Below are 14,399 nucleotides of genomic sequence, written 5' to 3' on the forward strand. Positions count from 1 at the left end.
AACAAGCAAATGAGTAATAAATAAACACAAGAAGTACATTCATAAAACAACGATGTCAGAGTATCAGGAACCAAGGATAAAGGTTAATTCAATTTTGCCTACATGAGGTCTATTAGAGGGAAATAACAAACTGGCTCTGCTTTTTTTGAAAAGAAGACTGAGATGCTCATTTTTTTTTTTTTTCCTGAGCCAGAGTCTCTGTTGCCCAGGCTGGAGTGCAGTGGCATGATCATTTCCTCCAACTCCTGGGCTCAAGCGATCTCCTGCCTCAGCCTCCCAAGTAGCAGAGACTACAGGTGTGTGTCATTTTTTTTTGTAGAGATGGGGTCTCACCATGTTGCATGGCTGATCACAAACTACTGGGCTCAAGCAATTCTCCTGCCTGAGCCTCTCCAAGTGCTGGGATTACAAGCGTAAACCACTGGCCTAAGGCTCTTTCTGTCCTAAACTATCGAAGAGCACGGGCTATTGTTAAGAAAAAAAAGAGATTTCTTGAAACAGCCCCAGTCATCCACTTTGAGTGTTAGGAGGACCACCAAAGTTGTTAGTGTGTTTCTAAGGAAATCTGCTGCCCGTAGAAGTCATTCGTGGTTTATTCATTCAGTAGATGTGTGACCAGAATTGTGAGCTCAGCTCTGTGCCAGGCACAAGAAGTTGAAAATGGATCCAAGGAAATGCAAATTAGTTGTAGGTGGTAGTAGGTCCTACCGGAAATGAGTGAAATTAATTTTTTAAGTACGTCACAAATGACACATGTCTTATTCATAGTTTAAAACAGAATAATGAGCAACCTCTTCAGTTACTACACTACTATAATTCCTATGGTGTGACATTATTTAGGGCTTCAGTAGAAACCAGCATTGCAAGACTTTAGCAAAACACATTTTTGCTAGGCGCCTCTCCCTTAGAAACAAAATTGGGGGAAATAAGAACAAATAAGTTATTGCTGGGTGCGGTGGCTCATGCCTGTAATCCCAGCACCTTGGGAGGCCGAAGAGGGTGGATCTCTTGAGGCCAGGAATTCGAGATCAGCCTGGCCAACATGACAAAACCCTGTCTCTACCAAAAATACAAATATTAGCCAGGCGTGGTGGCACACCCCTGTAATCCCAGCAACTCAGGAGGCTGAGGTACAAGAATCACTTGAACCTGGGAGGAGAGGGCTGCAGTGAGCCGAGATCCCACCACTGCACTCTAGCCTGGGCGACAGAGCAAGACTCTGTCTCAAAAACAATATAATGATAATTTCTTAATTTTTGAATGAAGTATGCCACCATGATGCATGTAGAAATCATTAAACATTCTCATGTGTATTTTGATAGTATGTGCTGAAACTCTTTTTGGGGTAACTCTTCTACTAATCCAAATGTTATTTACTGCAACATGACTATGTATTCATTATTGACCAATTAAAACTTTATTAAGTGCATGCTCTGTCTGAGTTTGAATCCCAGCCCAGTCACTTCTCTGGGTAACCTGGGCAAGTTTCTTAAATTGTCTGTGCTTCAATGCCATCATTTCTAGTGCTGGTTATTACCACAGCTAGCGCTGGGTTGGGAGGGGCCAGCGTAATGAAGACATTGCTTTTTCCTCATATGGTTTGTAATCTGGGAGGAGGAGACAGATTTGTAAATGAGGAGTGTGTGTATATATATATATATATAAAATATAAAATCTGGAAGGATACACACCAAATTAATGACCAGAATTGAAAGTGATGATCATAGCTGGGCACGATGGCTCACCCCTGTAATCCCAGCACTTTGGGAGGCCGAGGCAGGCGAATCCCTTGAGGCCAGGAGTTCGAGACCACCCTGGCCAACATGGTGAAACCCCGTCTGTACTAGAAATACAAAAATTTAGCCGGGCTTGGTGGCGGGCGCCTGTAGTCCCAGCTACTCAGGAGGTTGAGGCATGAGAATCGCTTGAACCCGGAAGGCAGAGGTTGCAGTGAGCTGAGATTGCACCACTGCACCCCAGCCTGGGCAACAGAGTGAGGCTCCATCTCAAAAAAATAAAAAAGTGCTGATCACTTTCAATTTATCTGTAATAAATTCCATTTTATTCTGGGAATGCATTAACATATTTATTTTTAAAAAATGTTTTCTGTACTTGCTTCCTTCACATATATTTCTTATTAAATAAAAACAAAAAATTTAAAACTTTATAACAAAGTAGAGTAGTGGAAAAAAGAAATATGTGGTTAATTCTACCTGATTGTCAAGGAAAAGCTTTCTGGAGGGAGAGATGTTGAAGCTACTTCTTCTTGAAAGAGGAGTACATGTTCATGAAGCCGACTGAGTTGGGGTGGGGAAGAGATAAGCGCAGAGAAAAGAAGAGGGACCGAGAAAAACAAAAGCCATAGAGAGTAGAGACATCTTGACGAGGTCTGGAGGTTCCCAAGCAGTCGTTCTATTTCATGAGCATGAGGGTGAGGCGAGTCAGGGGAAGGGAAAGTCTCTAGAGAAAGCCTTGGAGGCCAAGCAGAGCTGCTGGGCTACATCCTGGCGACAAAGGGGGAGCCATGGAAGGGTTTTAAACACTGGAGTCACATAACAAATTTGGGATGGTCCAGAGGCCCTTGAGAGCAGAAGGAAGGCCTGTCACAGGGCTGTTGCTGTGGCCCAGATGAAAGGAGGAAGGAAGGAAGGAAGGAAGGGAGATGAAAGGAAGAGGAATACAGATGTTGTGAAGATAGAAGTGAAGATGGACTCACTGTGAAGCTACTCATGTTTAAGCTTCAGCCCATCCATCACTTAAAGCCACTTCCCAGGCCCTGGGACAAAAATTATTTTTGCAAAATTTGCAAAAAGAACGATACTTTGACTACAACAAATTAAGACTGCTGTCTCTTTCCACTCCAGCTTTCCCTTTGACATATATTCTTTCAGGGCAGGTGGCATGGGTGGCCATGGGCATTTTTGAGAGAGTGAAGGGGAGTTGAATTGGTATGCAGTGAGTTTGGGTTTCACTTGGGAGTAGAGCTGCTATTGCTAGGATACTGGTGAAAGCGAAGCTTCCAGGATACATACTCCTAATGAGAGGTGAAAATGTGCTAGCAGCCCTCACTCAGCATCTCCTTGGCCTCAGCATCCACTCTGGCGGCGCTTTAGGAGCCCTTCAGCCCGCCACGGCACCGTGGGAACCCCTCTCTGGGCTGGTTAAGGCCGGAGCCGCCTCCCTCTGCTTGCGGGGAGGTGTGGAAGGAGAGGCGCGGGTGGGAACCGGGGCTGCGCGCCACGCTCGCGGGCCAGTGCGAGTTCCCGGGGGCGCGGGCTCCGCGGACCCCGCACACGCGGCCGCCAAAAGGTGCCGCGAGCCCAGGGCAGTGAGGGGCTTTCCGCAGCTGCTGGCCCGGGTGCCGCACGCAAAATTGTCGCTGGGTTTAGCTGCCTCCCAGCGGCGCAGGGCTCGGGACCTGCAGCCCGCCAAGTCTGAGCTCCACCCGCTGTGGTGGGCTCCCACGCGGCCTAAGCCTCCCCCACGAGCGCCGCCCCCGATCCGTGGCGCCTGGTCCCATTGACAGCCCAAGGGCTGGCCCCAAGGCTGAGGAGTTGTAGGTGCCACTCGGACTGGCCGGGCAGCTCCCCCGCCTGCCAGCCCCAAGTGCAGGAGCCACTGGTGAAGCCAGCTGGGCTGCTGAAGCGGGATGGGGACTTGGAGAACTTTTATATCTATGCCGGAGATTGTGTATGACCAATCAGCACTCTGTGTCTAGCTCAGGGTTTGTGAATACACCAATTTTGTAACTCTGTATCTAGGCTAACTAGTGGAGACTTGGAGGACTAGCAACATCTGTGACTCTGTTGTCGAGCCTAAGGATTGTAAATGCACCAATCCAGCACTCTGTGTCTAGCTTCAGGGGGTTTGCAAATAGCACCAAGTAGGTACTCCTGTAAGCTAAGCTAACTCTGTTATCTAAGCTAACTAGCACTCTGTGACTGTGTCTACTCAAGGATGTAAGCGCACCAATCAGCACTCTATCAAAACGGACCAATCACCTCTCTGTAAGTGGACCAATCAACTCTCTGTAAAATGGACCAATCAGCAGGATGTGGGTAGGGCCAGATAAGGGAATACAAGCAGGCTGCCGGAGCCAACAGTGGCAACCGGCTGGGGTCTGCTTCCATAGGGTGGAGTCTTTATTCTTTCGCTCTTTGCAGTACATTTTGTTGCTGCTCACTCTTTGGGTCAACACCGCCTTTATAAGTTGGAAGACTCACTGCAAGGGTCTGCAGCTTCATTCCTGAAGGCAGCGAGACCACGAACCCACCAGAAGGAAGAAGCTCCAGACACACCTGAACATCTGAAGGAACAAACTCCAGATACCATCTTTAAGAACTGTAACACTCACCGCGAGGGTCCGTGGCTTCATTCTTCAAGTCAGTGAGACCAAGAATCCACCAATTCTGGACACATTGACACACCAAGCCAACTTACCTGGCATGGAGATGCCGAGGTGCAGGGCCAGAGATGATTGGATATGAACGTGTCCTGCAGTGCCAAAGCCAGAAGTAAGCGGGCAGTGGAGGTTTGAAATATATGTGGTGGAAGTTAGCTGGTGGCAGAGGCTTCTAATAGCTACGTAAAAATGTAGGATTCTGGTTTTTTTTGTTTTTGTTTTTGTTTTTTAAGATAGAGTTTCACTCTGTTGCCCAGGCTGGAGTGCAGTGACATGATCTCAGCTCACTGCAACCTGTGCCTCCCAGGTTCAAGCAACTCTCCTGCCTCAGCCTCCTGAGTAGCTGGGATTACAGGCACCTGCCACCATGCCCAGATAATTTTTGTATTTTTAGTAGACACGAGGTTTTACCATGTTGACCAGGCTGGGCTCGAACTCCTGACCTCAAGTAATCCACCTGCCTCCGCCTCCCATAGTGCTGGAATTACAGGCATGAGCCACCACACCTGTCCTAGGATTCTGTTCTCATGGAAGCCTAAACAGCAAAAAAGTTCTCAGTTGCCTGGGATACACTTGACAATGTAGCTGATACAATTATAAATGCATATACTTAAAAACATTTTATTTTTAGACAGGGTCTTGCTCTATCACCCAAGTTGGAGTGCAGTGGTGCAATCACGGCTCACTGCATCCTTGACCTCCTGGGCTCAGGTGATCCTCCTGCTTCAGTCTCCTGTGTAGCTGGGACCACAGTTGTGTGCCACACGACACCCGGGTAAGTTTTTGATTTTTTTTTTTTTGGAGACATGTGGTCTCACTTTGTTGCCCAGACTGGTCTCTGAACTCCTGGGCTCAAGCAATCCTCCTGCCTCAACCTGCCAAACTGTTGAGATTATAGGTGTGAGCCACTGTGACTGGCCTGTATATACTCTTTGATGGCAATCATAGAAAACAGCATTGATCAGAATTCCTGAATTTTGGTGAGTGAACAGCAAGCATATCTCTGGGTAGAATCAAGCACATGATTTATGTAATCTCAAATATCAAAAATACAATTTTAATCAATCACAAGAGTTATCTTTCTATTCTCTCTATAAAAATAACTTTCAAAAGCATTGTTATGTGAAGAGGTGTTCAAAGAGTGCGCAGCCAAAAACAGACACAGTGGAGTGTGTTAACCATTAATGAAAAAAAAAGTATGCAATCTTCTGGAATTTTATATTTGCAATATTTTGTTAAGATTTGTTTTTTCATTCTACTTAACATTTGACTTGAATATCTAGATTTGAATGATTTTTCTTAAAGAGGTGGCCCCTGGTAGTATCAGCTTTAGGCCCCACAAAACCTGGCTCAGCCCCAGAGTAGGTGCCGTAGCTATAGAGACTGAGTGTGGGGTCCACAGAAAATGTGGCCATGCCCTCTGCCCCGGTGGTGGGCAGCCGTTGGCACAGGTCCCTGGGATGGTGCATGAAGAGGAGCGTATTTGGTTTGATAATAAACTTAATGCTGAGCATGCTGAGTCTGAGATGTCGGTGGGATATCCTAGGAGAGGCCCAGGAGAAAGGTCAGTCTCCTTGGAGACAGGGAAGGAGAGAAAGAGGAAGGGAAGGAGAGGGAGGGGGAGGGTCAGAGGGAAGGAGGGAGAGGGAGAACACCAGGATAGAGAACCAGTCACTTAAACTTCCCAGTCTCTATTCCAGAACTTTCTATGGCCCAGGTAGAGTCACTTGCTGGTATCCCACCATGAATACTTTCTTTACTGTCTTCTTCCCCCCCGCCACCCACTTTTTTCTCCTTCAGATTTTTCTTTTTTCCTTTATGCTTTTCCATAACCAATGCAATGCATAGAAGAGGAAAATAACCTGACCTAATGTGATTAAGTGTTCTTCCCCAAGTCCCTCCCCCATTCTTTAGCAGAGGTGAGATGAACACCCAGGTTTGACTTGCTTTCTTCCTAGTCTTTCCTCTGTGAAAGTGGGAGAGAGAAGCCTGCCAGATAAGAAGTTTGGATGGAGCAAATGTGATCATTTTGGATTAGGCTGCAGAACTGAGAGAGTCAGCCTGGGTTGCCTGACCCCTGGGAAATCCTTGGCTCCAGGGACACAGCCTCAGGGAGTCAATGTAGAACTGCCTGTGGAAGTTGGATGGGGGCAGAGGGTGGGGAGGTCCCCATCGCGTATTTATCTGTTCCTGTTTTCTTCACCTTCATCAAAATTCAACAAGTGATCTGAGAAACAAGTTGAGTTCTTCTGATCTTGAAATGTAGCCCACCTAAAAATGTTACCTAATTAGCTAGTAGGATTTTCACACAGTGCTGGCAGGACTCTTAATTCCAAGGCCGTTTGGTAATATGTGTCCAATACCTTGAAAATACAAATATTCCTTATTCTCAGCAATTCTATTCCTAGTGATTAAACCTAATGCCTGCCTGGGTGTGGTGGCTCACTCCTGTAATCCTAACACTTTGGGAGGCTGAAGAGGTTGCATTCCTTGAGGTCAGGAGTTTGAGACCAGCCTGACCAACATGTCCAAACCCCGTCTCTACTAAAAATACAAAAATTAGCCGGGTGTGAAAGCACGTGCTTGTGATCCCAGCTACTCGGGAAGCTGAGACAGGAGAATTGCTTGAACCCAGGACAGTGGAGGTTGCAGTGAGCCAAAATCATGCCACAGAACACCAGCCTGGGTGAGACTCCGTTTCAAAAAAATAAATAAATCCCAGCACTTTGGGAGGCCAAGGCTGGCAGATCACAAGGTCAGGAGTTCAAGATCACCCTGGCCAATACAGTGAAACCCTGTCTACTAAAAATACAAAAGTTAGCCAGGCATGGTGGCAGGTGCCTGTAGTCCCAGCTACTTGGGAGGCTGAGGCAGGAGAATCACTTGAACCTGGGAGGCAGAGGTTGTAGTGAGCAGAGGTTGTGCCACTGCACTCCAGCCTGGGCAACAGAGCGAGACTCCATCTCAAATAAATAAATAAATAAATAAATAAATAAAATAATTTTTTAAAAACCCCTAAGGCCATAATCAGACAAGTGCAGACATATGTGAGTACAATGATATTAACAATGTTGTTTCATCATATGTAAAAATTAAAAACAGAATAGTAAGGACTTAGACCATCTATGACATATCTCTGCTATGGAAACTGCATATTTAAAATAATGACAGATGTATATTTATTGTCATGAAAATATGCTCTATAACACTAAGTGAAAAAGCAGCTTAGAGTATGATTTCTTTTCTTTTCTTTTCTTTTATTGAGATGGAGTTTCGCTCTTGTTGCCCAGGCTGGAGTGCAATGACGCGATCTCAGCTCTCCATAATCTTTGCCTCCCCAATTCAAGCGATTCTCCTGCTTCAGCCTCCCGAGTAGCTGGGATTATAGGCACGTGCCACCATGACCAGCTAATTTTGTATTTTTAGTAGAGATGGGGTTTCTCCATGTTGGTCAGCCTGGTCTCGAACTCCCGACCTCAGGTGATCCACCTGCCTCGGCCTCCCAAAGTGCTGGGATTACAGGCGTGAGCCATTGTGCCTGGCCTAGAGTATGATTTCATGTATATAAGTACATATGCAGTATATACTTACATAGAAAAAAGTGGGAATGCAGTAAAATATTAGCAGTTATCTCTGTGTGGATGCTTGGATTATGGAGAATCTTTTTCTTCTCTATGCTTTTCAATTGATTCTAGATTGTACTATTAGGTATAACCAAGTATCCTAAAAATATGGACCCTTATGGCTCACATCTGTAATCCCAGCACTTTGGGAGGCCAAGACAGAGGGATCATCTGAGGTTGGGAGTTCGAGACCAGCCTGACCAACATAGAGAAACCCCGTCTCTACTAAAAATACAAAATTAGCTGGGTGTGGTGGCTCGTGCCTGTAATCCCAGCTACTCAGGAGGCTGAAACAGGAGAATCGCTTGAACCCGGGAGGCGGAGGTTGTGGTGAGCCGAGATCACGACATTGCACTCCAGCCTGGGCAACAAGAGCAAAACTCCATCTCAAAAACAACAACAACAACAAACAAAAAGAATTGTCAGATTTGGAAAAAACCTCCATTACTTTTTTTATTTATGAGTTGTAACAATTCATATTTTTCTTTTCCAGTGATTCATTTTAAATATGCTTAGAATTGATGACACTCATTAACCAATTTGTTATAAATGTCCTCATTGTGTTCGCATATTATGAGCTTGGTATTATCCTTATCAGTGTCAATATTTCAGCTGAGAGCAGTAATAATTGTAAGTATTTTCCCATTGTGTTTATATGATCCATCCTTCCTCATTATCGAATCATCAGACAACCCAAAATCCTGTTCATTGCTTCCATTTGACATTTATCTTTTTCTCTGAATAAACCAGTGCTTCTAGTATAATCTGAAATATGTTACAAATTATTTATTAATATCAGACATATTTCTATTGATTTTAATTGTTTATCCTTAGCTCTTTCTTACATTTCATTAATTACATATGTTTTTTCTTTCAGTTCTTTAACACACACATACATTTAGAGATGAAAAAGGATGGTGTTCTCCATATATGAACAAATGTTTCACAACACATTTCCAATAGCGGTTAAAATTTCCAATATGCAACTCCAGATAACAAAGAAAAAAACCCTCTGGGTTTTTCAAAATGCAATTTGTAATTGTATAAGTTGTATTGTTGCTTTCATTACCGACAGGAGATAATTTGGTTTTGACTAGATGCAAACAAGAAATGAATCTTCTGTTTAGAACTTAGCACGTATGTTGATTTGAAGGATTTTCACAGACTGCTTCTGGGGCTCCCCTCCACCACCTTGATACATATATGTGTGGTGCAGGGCAGTGTAGGATATATTTATGTCTTAGTACAATAGATGTTGTCGAGTGAGTTAGCACAGTGGGCAGCTGGAATATTCCTGGCGGTCATACAAAATGTGTAGCAAACGTGACTGTATACAGGAGTTCCTGAAACCCACATACCCTACTATATTAACATATCTGATTAAACTTTGCTGGGTCCCTCAAATGTCCATAGCCATTGCAATACCACTAGATATGAAGAGACTGGGGGATGCTGGGGTGAGAACCAGTGGCCTTCACAGCTTATGGTTTAAATATCCTGTTTTTGCGAATTTTATTAAAACATATCACCATGTGGACACATTGCTACGGCCCCTTCTGAGCTGTCGTGACAGGGGCCTGTGTAAGTGAGGTGCTCGGAAGCTTAAGCTCTTTAGCTTCCTGGCAAATTTGCCTCGGCCTCTCCATTCCCAACATCTTCCAAGCCCCTATCCCAGCTATCCTGGATTATTGCTGTCATTTCCTGTTTCTTCCTTGCCCCTCTCAGTCTGTTCTTAACATAGCGACCAAAGCGATCTCATAAAAAACTCAAGTCAGATCACGTCATACCTCAGCCCAAAGGCTTCCAGTGTTTTCCATCTCATGCCCAGTAAAAGCAAGTAGCCCAGGAGGCTCCGCAAGACCTGGCTCTTACTGCGTTTTTGACCTCATCTCTTGGCCTCCACCCCTTCCTCACTCTACTTTCAGCCACATGAGCCTCCTGCAGTTTCTGGAGTGGCCAGGCAGGCTTTCACAGGGCTTTTGCATTTGCTGTTGGTGCAGCCTGGACCACTTCTTCCAGGTATCCAAAGGGCTGCCTCTCTTACCTCCTTCACAGAAGCCTGGCTGGACCTCCCTGTTCAAAAATGCACCTCTCCCCACACCTAGTCCCTATTCCCTGCTTTGTATTCTGCCATAAAATGTACCACCCTCTGACACACTACTAAATTTTGTTTATTGTCTGCCTTCCTCCGCTGAAACGAGAGCTCCAGGAGGTGTGGATGGTTTTTTGTCCACTGCTGTATCCCAGTGCCTAGAACGGCCTGACACGCAGTGGCTGATTTCTGGCAAACACAGCGGATTCTGCCTTCAGCTTTCTATTCTCCATCCCCACCAGCAGCCCACAGGACCACCTTCTAAGGAAGGGCAATGAGAGTACAATGACTGAAAGGCCAATTTTCCTAAAAGAGAAGAGCAAAGGTGAACTAGTGACAGTGTTTGCTAGCACTGGAGTGATGCATTTTTATAAAGAGCTGTCTTTTGTGAAGTGAATCACCAGAGGGTTTGGTCACTGAGCTATAAACCTCTGGCACCTCCTCCCCGCCTTCCCAAAGATGTAATCCAGGGTAATTGTGGTATTAATCAGAAATTGCCAAATCATATAATTTCTCTTCCCGGTTCAAGGAAAATAATACAAATTAAAAGAAAATAAAAGGTAGAAGAAAATGAGACATTTGAAATGCTTATTCTTTATCTTTTCTTCATTTTTTTCTCCTTCTGACTAAAGAGAATAAAACAAACCAGAAAACATTACAGAAAAGCAAGGAGAAGTCTGTTATTAGAACAAACCACTTGATCAGAGAAGTGCTGGCATTCTGGTGTGGTCAATGAGCTTAGTGCCATATAAATATATTTATATCACTTATACATATGAAATGTTTTAAGATGCTAACAAAATAAAAACAATTTTTCAACAAGGACAGGTAAAAGAAATTATACTGTCAACATTATGTGAGAAAGGCTACCATCAGGGTACGTTTTCTTCCAATCTTTTCATGCATACATTCGTACATACTGTTCCTGTCATATATGTACTTTTTGTATCCTGATTTTTTTCTTACTTCAGATCAAATAAACATTCCATGTGGCAAATTTGTCTGCATGTTTGTAATTTTTTTTTTTTTTTAAGAGGGTGTCACTCCTGCTCAGACGGGAGCGCAGTGGTGCAATCATGGCTCACTGCAGCCTTGAACTCCTGGACTCAAATGATCCTCCCACTTCAGCTTCTGGAGTAGCTGGGACTACAGGCGAGAGCCACTGCATCCAGCCTGCATGCTTGTAATTTTAAAGATGCATAACATTCTATCCTGTGGCAATAACATATTTTGTTTAGCCATCCAACTATAATTGGACATTTATGTTGCTTACATTTTTCACTCTTAAAATGTTATTATGAACTTTTAGTGCATATAGTATTTCTCTCCCTAGTATTTTCAATGATCTTCCTAGGATGATTTTCTAGTAGTAGGAAAATTGAGTCAAAAGTGATGACTCCTTTATGGTTCTTGAAAGTGAGAGTAAAACTGCTTTCCAGCAGGTTTGTGCCAATTTACAATGAAGCCAGTGAAACATGTGAGTACAAATTTCACCATACTCTCGCCAGCATTTGATATTACTACTTTGTATTTTGCTAATTTAAAAAGGATTCTTATTTTAATATGTATTTTCCTATATCTATTTTCCTTGATTATTTCTTCTGCTGGGAAATGCCATTTCATGTCCCTTCTGCAATTTACCTTTGCAGGTTGTCTCAATATTCTTATTTTTTTAATGGGCTGTATATTAACCCTTCCTCATATGCACTGTATTTATTCAATCTGTTTTACATTTCTGGTTATACTGTCATCTAAAACAATTTAGCCCTTTTATACAGTTCAGATCTTATCAAGTCAATTTCTCCTATTACATGTATTCTTTTAAAATCCTCTCCTTGTCTTATCTCCACAACTTTATTTTATTTTATTTTATTTTATTTTATTTTATTTTATTTTATTTTATTTATTTGAGATAAGGTCTTGCTCTGTTGCCCAGGCTGGAGTGCAGTGGTGCAATCATAGCTCATTGCAGCCTCAAACTCCTGAGCTTAAGTGATCCTCCTGCCTCAGCGTCCTGAGTAGCTGGGACTACAGGTGTGCACCACCACACTCCGCTAGTTGATTTCTTTTAATTTTTGGTAGAGATGGGGGTCTCACTATGTTGCCTTTGCTTCCGTGACTTAAATAAGAATTTAATTCTGCTTTAGCTCTCTGATTTTCATTTCTGTATCTACCTATTTAATCCATTCATTTTGATATATGATCTTTACATTGATCTCTATCCTAAGTGCTAACTAGTTAACCAAGACTAAATATATTTGAAGAAACCCTTGTATAACACAAGACAGTAGACTATGCCTATATAAAGAGTTCGTGTGTGCTGGGGCATGGTTCCAGGTTCCCTGGGGAGAGACAGGGAAGAAGCAGCCCCCAAGGACTTAAAATGTGATGTTCAGTGAGAAAAGTGGGTATGACTAGAATAAAGCATGGGAGTGCACGGGAATGTTCCCGAGGTGTTTCTACCTTGCCCTTTCCGTGCATAAACAACACTGGAGAATGAAATCACTTCCGAAAATGATAACTCCTTGACCCAGAGGTTTTCCTAGCTCGGTAGAGTCCTTTTAGTGCTTCAGGAATGAGGGCTCTCAGCTGACCAAGTGCAATACATATACTGAGCACCCGTTGAGTGTATGTAGAGTGCTATGCTAAGGACCTTGTGTGGGTACCTTGTGGGATGCAAAATAGTCCTGGGGCAACCACGAATTAAGCTGAGTGATGAAATAACGGAGATGAGAAGATTAATCCGGGCAGATAACCCAGCGTAGCGCTGGCTCTGCTGCGCAGCCTTGCTGGTGTGGAGTGAGTGTGGCGCTGCACCTCTAAAGGGCTGCGTCCACCCTCTTGTCTTCCTCCCTAACTCTCAGTTGGCCGAAGCTTCTGATCACACAAACAAGAATCTCAGTTTGCTTTCCTGCTGGCCGCCAGGAAGCCATGTTCACTCAAGTTCTCTCAAAGCTTTTGCAAGAGTGGGTCTTAAATCCTGGCGGGGGGCACGTGCACTCATTTAAGATTTAAAAAGGCATCGGAAATGCCTGTCCCCCATGCCCACTGCTGGCCACAAACCTGAAGACCCAAGCGACCACACTTGGTAGGCACTTCTGCCCTTCTGGTCTGGTTCCCACCCGCCCATCCCGAATCGCGGTTATCTTTCCCGGTGCTCACAGCATGCAGACCGCAGCCTGTGGCCGCTAGTGTTTCCTTTGCTAGGACCACGTGTAATTGTCTTGGCTTCGCATCTTTTGACGGGCAGGCAGGTGGACAGGGACTTGCCCTATCTCAACCCGGTCCCCAGTTTGACAGGAGCGGATAAATCTTGAAAGAGAAAAAGGATCTGGGCCATTTAACCGTGGCATGGCGGGTCCAGATCCCCAAACCTGTCACTAGTGACGTCCCACGTGGCAGATTCGCTCTCAGGGAAGCCCGTCACCGTTTCTGTCCGGGATACCCTCCCCCTGCCCACCCTCCGCTCCGGGAATTCACCCTCGGGGCCGCCCCGCCTCGCTCCCTCACACAGCCCGGCGGACCGGGGACGAGAAGGGCAGGCGCTCCCTGCAGAGTCCCTGGGGCGCCCGTGGCTCGGGGTGCGCGGTGGGACTCGGTGAAGCCGCCGTCCTCGTCCCAGAGCCGCGGCTCCGGGGCCGCTGGAGGAGCGAGAGTGGCACCCGGATGACTGATCGCCGCGGAGAAAGTGCCCCGGGACTGTGACCCCCGCGCCGGGAGGCGGGCGCAGGGCGTGGCTGAGACGCAGGAAGATGCCGCGATGGGACTGGGAAAAAACCACCGACCCCAAAACACCCACTGTGTTTCTCAACCTGACTTCCCCGGTAGCGGCCGAAGGACCCCAAAGGCTGCATGGCGCCCCCCTGGCCCCCACCCGCCCGGGCGTCGCCTCGCGTGGGTGGGCTTCGCGTTCCCTCTGGGGTTTCAGAGCCACCACGTGACTTCCACGAAGCGCGGGGCGCCGGCGGAAAGTCGCAGCAGGGGTGGATTTGGGACCCCGAGGTGCGGAGAGAGGGCGGGCAGAGGAGGAAACGAGGCGGGGGTGGGAGAAGGAGGGCGGGGCAGACGTGGACGGGAAGGACTGCTGCCGGGACTGGCGCGCTGGGACACCCGGCCCACGCGCGGAGGAGCTGGGAGAGCGGGAAGCCCGAGGGGGCGGGGCTGGCGCGGGGCCGTGGGTGCGGCACGAGGATGGCCGCGGCGGGACAGCGCACGTAGGCAGCCCCGTGGGCAGGGCGCGCTGGCGGGCCGGGCCGGAGGAGCGCCTGGCATGTCGCAAGGG

General features: G+C 46.0%; 1 protein-coding gene across 1 annotated transcript in view; it reads left to right on the top strand.

Moving 5' to 3' along the window:
* The first annotated feature begins 13,723 nt into the window (after positions 1-13,723).
* BATF3 (basic leucine zipper ATF-like transcription factor 3) overlaps positions 13,724-14,399 on the top strand; it is a 14,516-nt gene continuing 13,840 nt past the window's right edge. The window contains exon 1 of the mRNA XM_017851958.1: positions 13,724-14,119. Within this exon, the coding sequence (XP_017707447.1) occupies positions 13,970-14,119 (150 nt within the window). The 5' untranslated portion in view covers positions 13,724-13,969. The remainder of the gene's footprint in view (positions 14,120-14,399) is intronic.

This window comes from Rhinopithecus bieti, unplaced genomic scaffold, assembly GCF_001698545.2.
Source record: "Rhinopithecus bieti isolate Rb0 unplaced genomic scaffold, ASM169854v2 scaffold_34876, whole genome shotgun sequence".
NCBI lineage: Eukaryota > Metazoa > Chordata > Mammalia > Primates > Cercopithecidae > Rhinopithecus > Rhinopithecus bieti.